The sequence below is a fragment of the Protopterus annectens genome, chromosome 13.part0 (assembly GCF_019279795.1).
Source record: "Protopterus annectens isolate FY-2018-M chromosome 13.part0, PAN1.0, whole genome shotgun sequence".
Taxonomy (NCBI): Eukaryota; Metazoa; Chordata; order Ceratodontiformes; family Protopteridae; genus Protopterus; species Protopterus annectens.
The window spans coordinates 936,146,305-936,166,013 of NC_056747.1; the positions used below are offsets into that span (position 1 = coordinate 936,146,305).

The 19,709-nt window shown below is 40.7% G+C and overlaps 1 protein-coding gene across 1 annotated transcript in view; it reads right to left on the reverse strand.

The window, feature by feature from the left end:
* RETREG3 (reticulophagy regulator family member 3) overlaps positions 1 to 19,709 on the reverse strand; it is a 552,961-nt gene that overhangs the window by 175,528 nt on the left and 357,724 nt on the right. Inside the window, exon 7 of the mRNA XM_044054705.1 lies at positions 16,787 to 16,866. Within this exon, the coding sequence (XP_043910640.1) occupies positions 16,787 to 16,866 (80 nt within the window). The remainder of the gene's footprint in view (positions 1 to 16,786; positions 16,867 to 19,709) is intronic.

Genomic DNA, 19,709 nt, shown 5'->3' on the forward strand with positions numbered 1-19,709 from the left:
TCAAGGCTTGCACAGACTGGCTTGCCCTGATGTGACAGGATGTAGAGACTCCTAGAACACAAGCAGACAGTTGTGAAAGGGTTGGACCCAAGGGGAGCAAGTATGTTTTATCTGCAATGGTTCAAAAAGCGCCGTCTCTGCTACCTCAAAGGCAGAAGACATGGGAGAAGCAAGGGCCATCCTGGCAGCAGCCAAAGACAACGGTCCAAGATGGCTCAGAGCATCACCCTTACTCTGTCTCGAGGCAGAAGTCAGAGCTACTTTGTCCACTGCCAAGGATCCGAGAAAAAGGGACAGCTTTCAGGGCATTGGAGTTGAAACCCCCCCCAGATCTGGCACCAATACTTGGGCCGAGATCCCTCTGACTCCAACAAAGTCAAAGCCAACTGGATTAGAGACGAAAACACAGTTGAAGAAGGCTAAGCCTTCAGATCTGGCACAGACAGGCTTGGGACTCTTGGGTGTGATGGCTCCAAAACTGAGGGTCAGATTGGAGCAGGAGCCAACAACTGGGTAGGGGTCGATGGCAGGCTCATGGGTCCGACAAGAGACAGAGCTGGTAGAACTCCCAACTGAATCTGTGCCCAGAAAAGCTTCCTCATCATCCTGTCCACATCTGCTTTGGTTAAGCTCCTAGATGACTTGAGAAACTATGAGGTAAAGGGTGGCCTGAAGTCCTTCATTGGGTCTCCTGAAGGAATGGTGAGTAGATCCAGGAAGGATTCAGCACTGGAGTGAAGGTGGAGAAGTCGTGAGATGGAGATTTAGACTTTGATCTGGTCAGATCCGAACAGCCAGACAGATCCAATGGTTTAGCAATCTTCTCGAATGGAGTTGAATACAAAACCAAGTAGGGAGAATGATCAGAGGATTATTTCCTAGCCTATGTGCCCTTGGTTGATGTATCCACCTTGGCTCTCTCAGAAGGCTTCTCAGAAGGATGGGAAGCTCCAGCAGAAGATGAAGTAGACAGTAACAAATCCTTAAGGACTAATTTGTTGCGGCATTCAACCAAAGCACAATGGTTGAATCCTGCGTAGATTTCAAACTCAACATCCAAATGGGCAGAGCCCAAACAATATACACACTCCTGGTGGGCACTGCAATTAGGGATCTTGTGCCCAAAGGATGAGCATTTTAAAATCCAGTTGCTTATCTGACAAGGTGGAAAAACCTACAGAACAAAAGAAAAGTGAAGGAAAACTAGCACAACACCAACCTCAGTAGTAAAAGCAACAACTATCACCAATGGTAAAATAGGAGTAACTATAAAAAGGTAGCAGTAGGAAACAAAGAGAACTTCAACTATGCCAAAGTGACAGAGGGCTTATGTGAAAAGAGTACCACAAAAAAGAAAGTTATACAGACATCTTCCTTTCTTTATGCAAATGATAGTACAAGGGGAAGAACAACAAGAACTAAAGTAGTTCTAATAGACTGCAAATCATAGCACTTATCTTATCCACTGGGTTAAGTGCATAGTAAATGTTCCTGGAAAGGGCCAGGGCTGGATCACATAATGTCACAGATCACAACAATCTGTGAGTAAGTAGAAAATACTAGCCTCTGCACACAGAATGAAAGCAATGTTGCATCATGCTAATGCAATACTACTGAAGGACCTGGCCAAACACAAGGACAGTCAGGATAAAATAATTGCAGAAATCAAGGGGCGTCAACAACCTCAAAGGAGAAACTGGTATTCCAAAGAATGGTCAATTTAGTCACTACATGGAGTCAGACTTTGAAAGGAAGTAATCAAATTAAAGGAAAAGAAGGCAGCCTTGATGAAAAGCAACAAAATGCTGTTCCTGAGCAACATTTAGATGCAAAGAGCTACTCCACTGGATCCAATCCTACTCATGATGATTACCTTTAAAGGATTTGCCTTTCAAGGAGAGGGGAGAAAGTCCTTCCCCATAATCAGTAAAATGCCTTTAAAAGAACTAGAAGTTATGTACTTACAATGTTCCATGTTTGTAGTCCGCCTCGCCTATATTCTTGCTGGTTGGGTTCGGAACCGATCCTCGGCTCTGACTCGGCCGAATACTAAAGCTCGAGAGCTTTCAGTGGCTCGAGGCTAATCCCTATCCCATGATGCCCCAGGCTACATACCCAGATCTTGTTTGCAACCTAGCAAGAAGCACCTTATCTTCTATATGTATACAACATATATACATAAAATATATATATATACATATTTACAAATCACTAGAATACAGTGGTGCTGCGGTAGCATTGTCGCCTCACAGTAAGACACAGTCTGGTTCGATTCTCAGCTAGAGCATCTTCTGCGTGGAGACATGCGTGAATGGGCGTACCTTCGTTGAAGGTTGTGCATCAGGGCTGGTAACTCGGCACGTAAAACTCAACTACCAATCATTAGCAGACTGGAGTTCCGATGTGGCTGACCCCTAACCGGGAAAAGTCAAAAGACACAAACAAACAGTCAAGGAAGAGGCTGAAAGTCATCAGATCTCTGCAGGCAGATAATTTTTGTCCTCCAGTTCCTCCAGGAACAGGAGGGGGAAGGAGGGTGGGATGCAATAATATAGGCGAGATGGACTACAAACATTGAAAGTTATGGTAAGTACATAACATCTACATGTTATGTAGTCCATCTCGCCGTAATTCTTGCTGGTTGGGACAGCGTCCCTAGCACCTAAACCCTAGGGTGGCTCAGGAAAAAAGACTTTTCAGTACCATGGATCCAAAGGAAGCCCTATTCAGGAGGCCAAGTCCACTTTGTAGTGAGTGATAAAGGTGTGAGGTTTCGCCTATGTAGCAGCTGCACAAATCGAATCTAAATGAAACCTTGCTTGAAAGGCAGATGAAGTTGAGACTGACCTAGTGGAGTGCCCTTTTATCTTCCTTGGTAATTGTATGGCATTCTTTTGGTATGAAAGGATGATACAATCAGTAAGCCATTTAGACAACGTCACCTTTGAGACTGGTAATCCTGTCTTCTTATCAGAAAAAAAAAGACAAAACGTTGGTCTGACTTTCTAATGTCTTTCGTTCTATGCAGGTAAAAATGCAACTGCCTGTGCACATCAAGCTGGTGTAGTTTATATTCTGCCTTGTTGGTGTAATTGGGGGAAAAAGACTGGCAATTCCATGGATTGGTTTATGTTGCTTTCCAAACAAACCTTTGGGAGGAAGGAGGGATTAGTTCTGAGAGATACCCTATCCTTATGAAATACACTATAAGGCGGACGCACTGAAAGAGCCTGCAGTTCTGAAACTCTTCTGGACGATGTAATGGCAACAAGGAAGAGGGTTTTCCATGATAAATATTTCAAATCATAAGTAAATGCAGGTTCATAGGAAGGTGTAGTCAGAGAATTTAGAACCAAATTTAGATCCCAGGGTGTCATTGGTTCCTTAATCGGGGGCCTAAGTAGAAAGGTACTTTGAGAAAGGCCTTATATAATCTGTGAGACAATGGGAACACCCATTTCACCTGTATGAAAATTGGAGATAGCAGCTAATTGTACCCTAACAGTAGCTTCCGCAGTGCCTTCTTCAAATAGATTTGACAGAAACTCTAAAATTGCTAGAATAGGAGCGGTAAAGAGGTTCGATATTTCGTTTTGCTGCCCAACATGAAAATCTCTTCCATTTGTTAGAGTATAATTTCCTAGTGGAGGGTTTATGGGAAGAAGCTAGGATATGACTTACTGCTGGCATGAAAGAATAACACCTGGCTAGTCGTGGAATTGGAGCAGCCAGGCTGTCAACTTGAGGGTATGGATGGATGGATGGATGTAACTCTCTCGAAATGTGGGTCAGAATGTCCGGAAATGGATCCAGAATCCAAGGTTCCTCTAAGAGATGGGTTTGTAGAAAGGGAAACCAAACTTGACGAGGCCAGTAAGGAGCAATAAGGATCACCTTGCTTCTCGACCATCTAGTTTTCTGTAACACCTTTGGAATGAGTGGAAAGGGGGAAAGGCGTAGAGTAATCCCGAGGGCCAATCATGAACCAGTGCATCCCTGGGTGGCTTCCCCTTCGAGGGAATTAGGTCAAAGTAGTTGCTGCATTTGGTATTCTTGGGAGTGGCAAAAAGGTCGCAGCAAGGCTGGCCCCATCTGCGAAAGATCATCTCTGCAATCTCTCTGTTCAGGGACCACTCATGAAGTAACAGGAGAGTCCTGCTGAGTCTGTCCGCTATCACATTGGATTTCCCCAGGATGTGCATTGCAATTAGAAAGTGTTGAGAAGCAATCGCCCACTGCCAAACTCTTAATGCCTCTTGACATAGGGGGCAAGATTTGGTTCCTCCTTTTTTTTTTTTTTATAATATCATACTACTGACACGTTGTCTACCTGAATTGCAATTGTTTCTAGACGGAGAGAGTCCTGAAGGGCCTGCAACGCATAAAGCACCGCTCTCATCTCTAGGATGTTGATATGCAGATGGTTCTTGTGGTCCTGCCATAAACCTTGAACTGCCCTTCCCAGATAATGACCCCCCCCCCACCCGATCTGGGACACGTCCATGGTTAACACTGCCTTTGGTTGGGGAAACACAAAGCTATGACCTAGATACAACTGGTCTATCTGAAGCCACCAAGTTAAATCTCTCTTGCAAGACTCCGCGATGTATATTGGATGTGAAAGAAGAAGATCTCGCATCAACCACTGTGCGAATAAAATTGTAGGAGTCTCATGTGTAATCGGGCTATGGGCACCAGCTGAATGGCAGCCACAGTTCCCAGGGCCTGTAACATTTGTCTGGCCTGGGATTTCTTTGTTGAAATGAAAACTTTTACCTGTTGATGCAGGGAGTGAATTCGGTCTGGGGTGAGTCTTGCCATCATGTCTTTTGAGTTTAATTCTGCACCTAATAAGACAATAAGTTGCGACGGTAACAAGGCAATTTTTTCTTGATTTATAGTGATTCCCAGCTTGTTGCAAAGAAGAAGGGTTTCATCCTGGGCCTGAGATAGTAGATGCCTGGTGGAAGTGGTGAGGAGCCAGTCGTCCAGATATGGAAACACTCTGAATTCCTGACGTCTCAGGTGAGCCGTGACCACTGCCATACATTTGATGAACACTCTGGGGGCTGTAGTGAGGCCAAAGGGTAGGGCTAAAAATTGGTAGTGACTGGCTCCCAGCCAGAAGCGCAGATATCTTCTGTCCCGCCTGTCCATTTTTATATGGTAGTATGCGTCCTTGAGGTCGACAGAGCACATCTAGTTGTCTTTCCCTATTAAAGGGAATATCGACTGCAGGGTTACCATCCGGAACTTTGTTTTCTTTACAGATTTGTTTAATCTGCTGAGATCTAGGATGCAGTCCCCTGTCTTTTTTGGCACTAAAAAGAACCTTCAGTAAGTTCTGGATCCTAACTGGTCTGCGGGGACTTCTTGGATGACTCTTTTGTCTAGCAATGATTGAATCTCTAGAGTTGCCAGGTCCTTTTGCATGGATGGAACGTCTGCTAAGGTCTTTTGATTTGGAGGGGTGGAAGAAAAGGGATGAGGTAACCTCTGGATATTATCTCTTGTACCCATTTGTCTTGGGAAATGTGTTGCCAGGTGTTTGGGTACAATGACAAGCGACCCCCGACTGCCTCCAGAGAAGGACAGGTGGGCCTCCTTTCAGGAGCACTGGTAGGGCCTATCAGAGAAGGTGTCCTTGACCCCCCTCTGCCATGAGGGCAGCGTCTTCCTTTATAACTTCCTCCTCTGCCCCTGGGGGAAGAATCGTCACGTGCGTCCGAGAAACCTTTTTGAGATTTGCAGAACCACATTTTCCCGCTCTTTTGACCTTTGGGATAAGGTCTGGAAGGGGCAGAAAATGGACTCCCATGGCAGATAAGGTTTTCCCGTCCTTCTCGCACCTGTTCAGAGTCTCTTTTACCACAGGTCCAAACAGGGATGAACCATCAAAAGAGGCACTGGTAAATGAAGACTTGAAAGGGGAAGCAAAGTTACAAAGGCGCATCCAGGAATGTCTCCTGAGAGAAATTCCTGATGCAGCTGCTCTACTCGCTCCGTCAGCTGCATAGGAGATTAGCCTCATGGAGGAGTTCACTATAGAGGTAAGGGTGGCTTGCTGTAAGGATACCTTGTCTGTGGACCCCACAGCTTCTGCTCCTTGAAGGGTATCTCCTAGTTCTTTGATGAGATCCCTTTGAAGTCTAGTGAAATGGGATAAATAGTTCAGCGACCGCAAAGTGAAGGTCGCTGAAGAGAACATGCGCTTGCCATATCTATCCATAGTCCTAGATTCTTTATTAGGAGGATGGATAGATGAAGAGGTTTCTGACAATTACTTCTTCGTGGCTGCCGTCACCACCATGGAATCTATGGGAACTCCTTTTGTTAAAATTTCCTTTTCTTTAGGGGCAGTGATAAAATTTTTGGCCTCCTCGGAACAGGCTCCATAGTATCCGGCGAAGTCCATACTTTCCTGGAAATGACCTCTAACAACTTGTCGTAAGGGGGAGTCACCCAGGAGGTGGAACGACGAGATCCAAAAGCTTCCAGGTATACTGAATTGTCCTCCAAAGGGTCGATGGGCTGCCAATCACCCCTCTGCTTTAGGATTTCGTGGGTGTCAGCAAAGGAGACCATCCTCAGAGGGAGATCTTGGGGACCCTTTGGATTCATCCAAGATGGTATCTAAAGTGATTGACTCAGGGGAGTCAATGTGCTTCCTCTTGCAAAGCCTCTGCCTGGGAACATCCTCCGAGGGATACTCAGAAGAAGTCCCGGAAGAGGGAGCACCACCAGTGGTGGTCACCTGGGGGTCCAGATCTTTACGCTTAGGAGGGGGTGGAGAAGAGATAGACACCGGCACCTGGTGGGGGACAGGGAGTGGATCCGGAAGCGGTACCATCTGAGGGGACAGCATCCTCTCCACTACCTCGAAAGCACCCCCACCCCACTCCGGAGAAGACCTCCGCACCCAGGATGCTGGAGGTAGGCTCCAAGGAGAAGGTGGTTCCAAGGCAGAGGTAGGCGCAGAGCTCAACCGAGCCAAAGCACCAAGAGGGAGAGTCGGATTGGAAGACATACCGTGCCGACTCTCACCCCCAGAACCAACTGGAGAGCACTGGTTCCCAGATGTCTCGGCACCAGATGGAGCCGAAGACACCAGAGCTGAAGTTGGAACTGAAGAAGCTGGCAGGGGGTCTTGGGGCCGATGGTTTCACTACAATCGGATCCATACCCTCCAGCTCCGAAAGACTCTAGGATAATTGGAGAAGGAATCAAAGAAAGTGGAGCGGAGACAGGCGGCTCCGATGCCTTTGGGCCTGGAGGTGAAAGCAATTTAGTCAGGGGTGGTGTGCGTAACAATCTCTTCACCACCCGCTTGACATCATCTGACAGACTCCTGGAGGAGCAGGTGGACAAAGAGGGAGATATCTCCTAGACTCCAATATGGGAGATCTCAAGAGTGGTGACACCACCGTCGGATCCAAAGCTGGGGTCTGAGAAGTAGAAACCTCAGTTAGCTCCTTTGACACTAATGGCGCCGAAGAGGTTGGTGATGCAGACTTGTTGGAGCTAAGAGCCCTCTGTTCTGAAGTCTTTTTTCGTGGCTCTGAATCTGGAATGGAAGCTGGCCTCTTTCTAGATGACTTAGAGCCCTCATCCAAAGCTTGCTGAAAAGTAAGACCACCTTTGGCCATTAACTTAGTCTTACGCTCCTGTAGAACTCTTCTACTGAAACCGTGACAAATAGTGCAAGGGGCTTGCAGATGTATGGCACCGAGACAGTAAACACAATTAGTGCGCGCATCTGTCAACGACATCTTTCCAGCACATTTTACACATTTTTTGAACCCAGAAGCTTTATGCTCCTTGGGTTCTTTAGAGAAGTCCTTTGAATCCTCCTTAGACATTATTTAGACAAACAGTAAAAACACTACTAAACTTTTAAAACTTTTTTTTGTATCTGAATAGAATCCTCTAACTAAAATAGTTTCTACCGAAAAAGAGGAAGGGACAGAACTCTCTAACTTAAATGGGTTCTGACCTGGAAGAAAAACGGCCCTGAAACTTAAGGGACTGAGAGAGGCCTCTAACTAAAATGGCACTCTCTAAGAAAGGGGCAGAAAGACTTAAAAGGGGTCTAACGCAGACAATACGAACAACTAACAGTTAGGGATATATAGGGAAGACATTTAGTACAACTAGCTAGAAAAAATACCAATTAATTTAAAGTTATACTTATAAGCCAACGAGCCAACTGAAGAAACGTCTCAAAGCTTGCGTGGCAAACGAGATCTGGGTATGTAGCCTGGGACATCATGGGATAGGGATTAGCCTCGAGCCACTGAAAGGTCTCGAGCTTTAGTATTCAGCCGAGTCAGTGCAGAGGATCGGCTCCAAACCCAACCAGCAATAATTACGGCGAGATGGACTACATTACATCAGAAAACTTTTAAAAGTAAATCAATTTGTTTTGCCTGTGAATGTACCCACAAACCCACTCCTGTCTATAATATTGCATGGATTGAAAGAAATGGCAGGAAATTCCTAAAGACCAAAGCATCACTGCTTAGGTTGTAAAAAAAAAAGGCAGCACATATTTTAGTGTGTCTAAATGAAAATAACTTTAGTGAGCTGTGAGGAGACGCATATAACATTTAAGAAAAGTGTTACAAACAAAACCTTAGACAACCAAACACACGGGAAAATAAAAAGAAAATGTGTCTAATGTGCCTGTGGGAAGGATGCACAGTACCATTTTCATACAGTACAATCTCAACAGTAGGTCTGCAGAAAAGCATCAGGAGTTGAATAGACGAACCAAGAGTATGCTGTAAATGAACCAGAGAATGGATATGGGAGACCAAGCTCAACAGGAACAAAACCAGCAACTCGGAAATTAATGAATAAATTTGGAATTACAAAGCATCACTCACGTTTGTTAAATATGGCTGAACAAGGAAAAACTGGAAATATCGTACTATTTTGACTATGTTGGCGGAGTCCAAATCATATCCCCTACTTCATGTAATTAATGTTTGGAAGAACACTAACAAGAGGGGAAGAGGAGGGAAAGAAGTAACTTTAAATAAAACAATTTTTGTTCTCAACAGTATTTTTATAAAACATGACATATACTGGGTTCACTTTACTTGTTTGAAATGTTAAAATATCAAATTTTTGAATTTCGAGCCTGTAAAGTCGAACGGACGTATACCGTGAACCCGGAAATGTAGAATGTCGAACCCGTGGTACGGATAGTGCATTAGGTAAGTGTATTTTTTTAGGGTTTTGGGGAGGGTTTGTGTGCGTTTGAGTGTGTTGGGATGTTTGAGGTGTGGGTTAGGGTAGGTGTTGTGCAGTGTGAATGTGTTAGTGTTGGGAGTGCTGGTGTTTGTGTGTATGTGATGTGTGTTTGTGCGGGCGGGGTGTGAATTGTGTGGTGCTGGGTAGTGTGTGTTGTGGAGTGTTGTGCGACCTCGGAATTAGTATATATAATGGGGGGTGCAGGGGGGCTTGGCCCCCTGCATACACTAAGGGTAGGTGTCTGTATATGTGTGTGTGTGTTATGTTTCTTGTAGGGAAGTGCTGGGAGGAATGTACATTCGTATAGGTGTGTGTTTTGTAGTGTGTGATGTGTGCTTTCCGGGATTTTGTAGATTTGCGATTTTGGGCGTCAGGTTTGTGTATGTTCGGTGTTTAGGGAATTCGACTTCATAGTTTCAGGATACTGAAATTCGATATTTCAGTATTTTGAGATTATGAAGTGAATCCCATACTGCATGTTACAAAGTAAAGCATTTTCAGTTATTTTTGTGTGTTACAGGGCTAAAATAAACAGCTGCCCCCTTTTTTCTTCTTTATTTCTTCTTGCTTAGTTTTAATAAATGTAGGCACTGCAATATAATAAAAGTGAAGAAAGCTTGGATGAAAGCATGTTTGAGTTAATAGGCTGTAATCTTCAGTTGCTGAGGTGAATGACTGGTTGTAAAAGTATACAGATCATGAAAGTAAAATTGACATGTTTTTTCTTTCTTTTGTACAGGGGAATGACTGGATTAAGTCCTTTGTCTTGATCTAACAAAATTTAAGTGGAAGCAAGTAATGTAAGGAATGTAAAGAATGTAAGGAAAAGTTTTCCTTTAGCAAATAAATGTTCACAGTGCAACATGAGAAGCTTTTATCTGAAGGCAACTGCGCATCTGGATCTCATGATTCTATGGAGACAAGGTGATAAGAGGGCAATAAAAACAGAATTCTTTTTTCTTTCAATGGCTAAAATATACTGCTTTCTGAAAGCATTCAAATTGTTTTCTACATTTGGGAGAGAAATAAAGATAAGACAAAAACAGACAGCACTTAGTGTAAGAAGTAGTACAGGGTGTACCAAGTGTCTTAGCATGGGTAACCTTAATTACAAGTCAGTTAAAGCCTGTGTGTCACTGTCATTCTGGGACAATTGTTCTTATTAGGACGGTTAAACTTCATTATTTGACGATGTACACAGTTTTTTTGCATTAAGTTAATAGGTTATGGAGATGTTCTGGGGACATTTTTTTAGTTTTGAGTGTTTTTAGTAAAACAAAAGTCTTATAAGATGCAACATAGGTTCAAATAGATATGAAAAGAAACAACTGTGCAAAAAGATCACCCTGCCAAACATTAGTATATGCATGTAACACAAAAGCTGTTATACATATATAATACAATCATTTATTATCATAATGGCAACACTTTCCATATCATCTTTGAACGTGAATGGTCTCATGGGTATATACAAAAAAGAAAGAGTAGTGAACTATATTAAGAAATGCAGAGTGCAAAAAGCTATGCTATGGGAGACACATTTGGAACGAAGTGAACATGAGACTGAAAAATAAAGGATTTTAAGATGGCTATTCAGCAGAATATCTGGGACAAACAAAAAGGAGTACTGATATTAACTGCTAGAGAAGCTCCAACACTGATAGAAGAGAAAAAACATAATAGTAGATTTGTAGTAGTACGAGGCTACTGGCAAGGGAGGAGGATTACTTCTAGCATGTATTTATATTCCCACTTAAAACTGCTACAGTGGAGCTTAAAAAATTCTGGGATTAATAATCAGCTTTCAGCAGAGAATATTACTTATACATGGGTACTGGAATTTGATTTGCAACAGTGAGGATGGATCTGGGGGGGGGGCTAAAAGGGAAAATATAACAAAAGGGTAGATTTTTATAGAAATTTATGAAAATATTTGGTATGGAAGATACAAATCCAGTAGTAGGAGCTTGGAGAGATTTACATATTATTCCCCAAGGTACAAAAACTGGGCAAAGTTAGACAGAAATTATATTTCACAGGAGCATGTACAGTTAATAGAAAATTTTGATATGCATCCAATAACTATTTCAGATTATGCACCATTAATAACTAAAATAAAAATGAGACACTGGCACTTCCCCCAGCTAGATGTTAAGCAGAAAAGAATTTAAGGAATGTGAACCAGAAATCATTTGGGAGTTATTAGGGAAGATACAAATTTATCCTGTGGTGTAAAATGAAAGTGGAGTTTAAAAATAGTATAGAAATAAAAGAAATAGGGTAGAAATAAAAGAAAAAGTGATATGGTTAAGAAGTAACAAATTATTTAGAGGGACTGACAAAGTTTAATGTATTGCAGAATAAGAGGAATCTCTCAAGAAGAAGAAGAGGCAAACTGCAGAATGCTAAAGAGAAAGTAAGGGAGTACCTGGATAACATGCATGAGGTTAGAAAGAATGCTGTTAAGAAACTTTTTTGGTAGTAACTCCAGAGCACAAAAGCTTTTACCATGACTCAAGCAAGAGAAAGTAGAAAGGCTTGTTGCCAACCTTGGGAAGCCTATAACTAGAAAAATAACCAGAGATCCTCTAGAGGTATTAGAAATATTTTGGAAATTTTATGAAAATCTCTGTAACGCACATAAATGTGGAAATCAAGAAAAAGTATAAATGGAAACATTTACGGAAGAATTAAATATGCCAATATTAGAAGTAGATGAGGCTCATTTATTAGCAGTTCTGATAAGAGGAAATTAAATAAAATGGTGATGTACGACCAATCTACAGGAAACTGTTCAATAATAGATGCTATTCTCATGTAAGTTTGGAAGCTAGGAGGAAAGAAAGTGATAAAGACCTGGAAGGTTTCATTTAACAGTATTTTAAAAGGAAGAGAAGCACCGATATCTTGGAAGAAAGCGGTGGTGGATGTAATATATAAAGATGGTAAAGACCCACCAGATCCAGCATCATATAGTCATGTTTCAATATTAAACCATGACTGTAAAGTGTTGTTTATAATGGCTAAAATAATGGCGAAGGTGTTGCCAAAATTGATAAATATAGATCAATATAGTTTTGTGGAGAGAAGGCATTTTACAATGTTAATAGAACAATGATGATCCACAGGGAAGAAGAATGTAAGAAAATACCACTACTGTTTGTGGGTCTTGATGCACAGAAATCATTCAACAGAGTAAGCTGGGATTTTATGAGTAGGGCAATGGAAGCATTTGCATTCCCTGACAAAATAATAAGTCTAATCTGGAGGATATATGAGGGGACAGAGTTAAAAATTGAAGTGGGGGGATGTTGGTCTCTGATAAGTTGTGTTTGAACAGAGAAACCAGACAGGGGTGTCCTCTTTCCCCTTTTTATTTGTGTTATACTTGGAACCACTGGTAAAGAAAATAAGAGACTCAGAAATTCAGTGATATAATTGGTATGGTAATCGAAAAGTTGGCTTTATTTGCAAATGGTATTATTTTGTACATGGTAAAACCAGAAAAAGGACATTTCAGTAATGTGGAACATTCTAACACAGTTTCAAGTCTTTTTTGGGATACAAAATTAATGAAGATAAACAAAGGCAACAGCTGCAAACTATTTACCCATACATGAACTGGTTCAGCAATACCCATATTTATGGGGACATGATACAAGGACGTACTTAGGGTTAAAAAGGATTCTGTTATGGCAGCTAAGAATATGTGGGAAGAGACTAAACAAAGGATAATACAAAAATTGAGCAACTGGAAGTTCTGTATTATGGATATGGTTAGCAAGATACAAGAAGTGAAAATGTTTTAGTCCCTTTAGTTTTATACAAAGGTCAGGCATATTTTTATTAACCAGGGCAGAAGCTGTGGATAAGCAATTAATAAAGAGTTGAAGAGTTTTATCTTGGAGGGAAAGAGGGCAACAGTCAAGTGTGATAAGTTGATCCTTCCAACAGAACAAAGTGGTTTGGGTTTACCAGATTTGAAGGGATATTTCACAGCTACACAGTTGAGGCTCCTATACAACAAGCAGAAAGCTATAATTCAAAGTTGAAAAGGATCATGACGAAGCAGAGGGAAAGCAACTGGAAATTTGGGTGCAGATCATTAAGGAGAACAACAACAGTCATATGGAATATTATATTCATAAAGTTGCAGAAGGTATTCTATGAACTAAGCCAACATGGGAATGGAAAAAGGAGACTCTGCCGATAGGAATGACTGCAATTAGGGTACACAGAACAGGAAAGTGGGTGATGGAATTTACTGGAGAAAACTGGCAAAGGAACCAGGACATTTGGAGGAAACAATTTAGAAGGGAACGCTAACAGAATGTGGAGAGGCCAATAATACATTTGGACTGCAGGCTAGACACTGCCTTTCCCATCAAGGATTGATATCAGAATATGGTTAAAAAAAAGGAATAGGAGAATCTTGTGCACAGGCAGAGTTTTCAGTTGAATCTAGAACGAATGTAGTAGGGCATATAAAATATTCCATGATAACAATAGCAATCAATCAAAGGAGGTTAGAAAGGATGAAAGGATTGGGGGAGAGAGCCTGGATAAGTGATTCACAAAGAAACAATGAGAAGATATATGTATAGTTCCCAAATGTGCAACTAAGTCTAGAATATTTAGAATTTTTGCTTGGAAGTGGTTGCATGGGTATTTTTGTACCACAAGTACACTCCAAAGAATTTTTCATCAGGCAGATTGTAAATGCTGAGTGTGATGGGGAAGAAAGACGTAATTAGGAACATATTGTTTAGGAGTGTAATGAGTTGGCAGACTATAAAAATTCCCTGCAGACTACTCTGTTAGAAATACTGGGTGAGCAAATTGGTGCGACTAAGAAAATAATTTTTTGAGCTGTGATACAGGACCTATTGCCTAGACATAATAAGGCCTTAATGAGTTTAATTCTGGTGACTGCCAGAAAAGCAATTACTAGAAAATGGAGATCAAAGTCTAAATCAACTGTATTAGAAGTAGTGAATGTAGTAACAAAAATAATAAAAAACTGGAAGTGATATCTTTAGAAAAGGGCAGGAGCAAATTACATAGAAAAAATGGAAATTGTGGGAACAATATGAACAATATATGCAGAATAATATTTTGGAGAAGGAATGAGGTTTAAAGAAAGACAGGAATAGAATGAACTATGTAATGTTTGACTGACAGAGACGGTTTAGAAGATTATATGTGATGGTATAATGTTTGCAACTGAATATATTTCAATATGATTTGTTTTCATTTATGTAAATGTACGATTACTTACATCATAAATGATAATTCAATAAAAATGTTTTTTATTGTTTAAAAACAACAGGTCTGCAGAAAGCTCCCACCTATCCCTAATAATTGGAATTATCTCTCATTCTGCTTCAGAATTTCTCTGTCCCTCATAAAATGTTGGCAGGAGAGTGGAGATGAAGATGAGTAAAAATGCATAACAGAGAAGTTAATGCAAATCCTCATTCTAACCACTTTCTAAATAAAAATAACAATATTTTTTAAAAAGTTGCTAATTTCACATGAAAGTTTCTGACTACTTTAGGTCTGGTGTTAGATTTCTGAAGGAAAAGTACCACTGATGATAATGAGCTTTAAAGTTGGAAATTCTATTTCCTAGTGGATGTTAGCCCTGCATGTCACCTACAACAACAAAAAAAAAATACAAGTACTGTGATACGCAAGCAGTGGATTCAATACTTCTGTTCTGTGAATACCAATACCCTATTTTCAAAAGGATGTTTGGGACAATGAATATCTAAGGAAAAAGGAATATATAGAAAAGGACAAAAATGGCTTACCTACATCTTGCTGGAGGCAACATACCAGCAGGTCTAAGTTTGTAAGTGAAAATATTCAAGCAGTTCGTTTCACTCACTAAGACAGAAATAACCATGTTTAGTTTGATGAAATAGGAAAGGAAATAAACTATCTTCCATGTTTTTGGGAGATGAAGCTGGCCACTGCAAGGAAGCATGGTCACCTGCTTACAGCATGTGTATAGAATGGTCTGTGTAAGAAAAAAAGTCAGGTTGAGCATATGTAAAAGGCAAGCTAACAGAGACAGTATGAGCTATTGTTCAGGGACAGTACAGTGTACAACTGACTTCTCAACTAGACCACAGTGTGAGTATATATGCAACTAATTTACTAGCAGCTGCTGTCAGGCAGGGTATAGGTATAATGACACCTCAGGACAGACTACTACATAGTAATTTATATAGTCTACAAACAGCAGTTTAAATATTGTTGATTATGTATAGTCTAGGACAAAAGGGAAAGTCAGAGGCAGCTTTCACAAACATCTGAGCATGCTCTGCAAGCCAATGCATGTATGGGCAGACATGGGAAGAACAATGACAGGGATTGTATGTAGGCATTTTTTTTTTTTTTTGGACTGTGACACATACGTACTTCATTCTCCAGTACCTGCCAATCTATTTACTTAAACAAACAACTGCATACCAGTGGCCTAGCAGTACCCAAGCAGTAGTGCAGTGAACAGATTTTGTGCAGCATCCACTGAGGATCAGTGTGTGTGTGTGTGTGTGTGTGTGTGTGTGTGTGTGTGTGTGTGTGTGCGTGAGAGAGAGATCCTTGTTCCTCCCTACATGACATGCAAACTTCCTGATTCCCGCGGAAGAGCAACATGTAGTCATGTATATGCCACAGAGTAGTACAGCTGTGAGCTGTGATACAGCGCTACCTGTACTCCATGATTCGATTCTCTCTCTCCTCCACCTACCATCTGTACATGAATATGAGTGTCTGCAGCTATTCTGCACAACAGGGGACAGCTACACACCCATCTGCATCACTTGTCATGTAGATAAATGTGGAGAGTGGTGGCATGCACTGCAAGATACCACATATAGAACCAGTCTGCAAGAGTGAGTACCAGACAAAAGGAATCAGAACAATACATACAATGTACGTGAAGTACACAGAGCAGAATACTATCCCTATTATAATAACAGATTCCTGATGTAAGTAAGCACTTAAAGGCATTAAACTGTTACAGAATGAAGACATGTTTAAAGATGCAAATCAGGATGCACATTTCTTGCACGTTTAAGCTGTCACAAATTTAAACAGCTCAAAAATGTAAAGGTCATAAACAGCAATTCACAATATTACTAAATATATCAGACAGACATCTTGAAACTCATGGCTTTAACATTCACACAATGACACCTTCTTTTGTGAGTCATGCCCCTAATGGTAGGTGAAATTATACTCTGAAATATGCACTTTTGCTGCTTTGGATCAGTGTTCCAATATAATAATATAGAACCTGTACCTAGCAATCAGGTATAACACTAGCTAAATTTCCTATCAAAATGTACCAAATAAAATAAGGCTTCTGAATGCTAGTTAATAATTCAATTATTAGGAAGACACCATTGTTAATGGCTCAGAAGCTCAACAAAAAATGTAACCCCCCCACAAATTCCACCCCCCCCCAAAAAAAAATATATATCAAGCAAGATTGATTAAAACAGGTAATGACTGTCCTTACCTTGGGACAAAAAGCTGCAAGTTCCTCCTCGCTGTCACTTTCATTATCAATAGGGCCACGATGGAGAATTCCACGACCCACTAGTGAAAAATATAACAGAAAGCACTTCATTACACAAAAAAAGGAATAGAAGCAAACAAACATTATTATAATGACCAACTGCCCCACTACAAACTGCTCTGAAAAGACAGCCACTAAAATTAGCAAGGTCGGTTTCCTAACACAGTGATCCAAGCCAAACACTTTGTGAATAATGCATTCATTAAACAGTGCTTGTGATTTTTAGCAATCAGTTTTATCTTTAGGTTTAGTGTTTTGTTTCTTAAAAGGATCCAGAGGAACATGTCACTCCCTTGACACTATGATAATTAACCCTCCATGTAATCAATCAATTCCCAGATCCATTTTCACCACTTACTCGCTTCACTGGTAACATAGTGGTGCTGTGCACCTTAACTGACTGAAAAGTGGGGAGTAATAGAATATATGAGATTATCTTTGGCCAATTCAACATTTTTTTTCAAAAGACAGGACACTAGCTTTCTTCACTCACTGATGTTATAAATTCCAATAATATTACACAATACCATGTCACTACAGTTTTGCTACTTGGAGATCCATCAACATAAACATAAATTTTGTACTGCTGCAGCAACACTACTCCATTGTCTGTTAGCAGGTAGACACAGAAATTAAACCTCACCCCTTTTCCACCTTAAAAAATATAAAAATGAGAAAAAACAGGAACTCATTCCAGTCCCCAAACCTTCAATGCCTTGTCTTCAAACTGGTGAGGTATTTGGCAAAACTCCTCTGCACCAACAGGATACACTAAGCAGACCATTTTCGCACATCCAACTACATCATTTTTCTAACACCTTTATTGAATTATCATTGTGACATAGGCAAACTTGTATAAAAATAATAAAACCATTTTAACAAATTTACATTTAGAAGTATTATGCATTACATATATTGTTATATATCATATAACCTGAGCAACAGCAAATAAACTATTCAGTCACTGCATTCTCTCAAACCACATTTCTCCTCCAAACCATTTTTCTGCATGAATTGTTCCAAAAATGTCCATTCAAAAACAGAATTAATAAAGTACATCAGTATGACACTTTGCTGCAACACAACATATTTGACTTGTTCTTGCCTTCACAGTTTTGACAAAATAGATGCAATACAATCCTTAATAAGGTACAGCCTTTTGGCTCATATTTTTGCTAAGCAATAGATCCATTCCAAAAGTAACAGGCTATACAAGTCCCTGTTAACTTGGGTGGGATAACTTAGCCCCAAGAAAGAAGATAACTAGATCTTACAGCAGCCAAATTAGAAAAAAAAGTCAACATAGTTTCATCTGCCAAAGACGGTAGTAATGAAGGAGAATATTAAAGATCCCATGGTACTCAGTGAAGACCGTATGAAAATTTCCTGGTGTTCTGGCTAAATTACCCCAGTCAATATGAACATCGGCTCTGGTCTCGCTTGAAAATGGGCCTTAAGCCTAATACAACTGTCCCAACCAACAAAAAAGTAAAACATCAGGACCTTTTTTTGAGCCACAACCAATGTATCCAGTCATACATACTAAGTACAGTCTTGCCAAGATGGCAAAGTGCCTTAGGCAGACATATTAACAATACTATGCAATTCACCCAAGGCCTGGACAAAGGGCTAAATTAAACTGTATCACTAATCTCAACAATTATAATCCACACAAAAACATTTAAGCTTCTCGTCAGTGCAGAAGGACTAACACACTGAACTTAACAAGAAACAAAAGTGGTTGGACGGCTCTAAACTAGGAAGGCAAGAATGAGTCAACTATCTACTTCTAAGGTGATTACATTATACAGCTGTACTACATCATCTGGTCTTCAGAACTTTGCCACAGTAGTGGGGTACAACAACAAGCTATAAATCAAACAGCTATGTTGAGGTGCCATCTAGCACTCCTTGGTCAACTGCTATGAAAAAAAAAACTGCCTCCTGCATTGGAAATCATGTCCAACTTGTAAACGCTTAATGAAGGTGTGGACTGAAGATTAGGTCAATGTTTTCTTAATTTCACAAATCATTGCTGCTAAACTCCTTCTAGAGAGAGAGAGAAAGCTCCTGCATAGACTGAGCCTTGAAAGATCTGTGATGAGGTTTATGTAGTGAGTCATAACAAAAATATATACAACACCAGCAATTCAATCTGAAATAGTGTGTTTACCTGCTGAAATTTCCACATTATTGGAAGAACTTGTGTGGCAGTTAGCATAGAGAACTAAAGTTCTAAGTTGTTAATATGCTGCTTCCAGTTGTCCAGGGTACAGGGTTCAAGTCGTTAGGCCAAATCCTGCAAAAATTGCTAAATTAAGTGGTATAGGTAATCCTTCCACCTTCACTTGCCTACTGTGAGACTCTGAGCAAGTCAGTTAACAAGTCAGTGCTCCCAGGTCATGCCCTGAAAAGGGACAATAAAAAATAAAATAAAAGGAAACCGATATGGTCACACTTTCTGAACTCCTCTGTTCTGGAGACACATGTGGAAACCCATCACATAGGCTTTATCAGATGCTGGAGAGGCTCCCCTGGATCTTTAGGATAACAGATGTAAGGAAGCTGAACCTTCTTTCAATGCAATGCATAGCATACCATATGCATTAAGGGACCATCAGCAGAAAAAGAATAGTTGTGTAAAATCTTACCGTATCCGTAGATGTCCTTCTCTTTCATGTTGCAGTATTCTACATGTGGGATTTCCTGCCCTCAGGTGACTCGTACATCAGCTTCTATACAAAAGCTTCAGCTTGGGTGCTGTAGTGTGCACGGGACATCACATGCAGGGCCATAAACCAAGGGGCCTTAAATATGACGTCTGCACGCACAATCCTCAGAACTTGAAGGCCAGCGGGCAGAG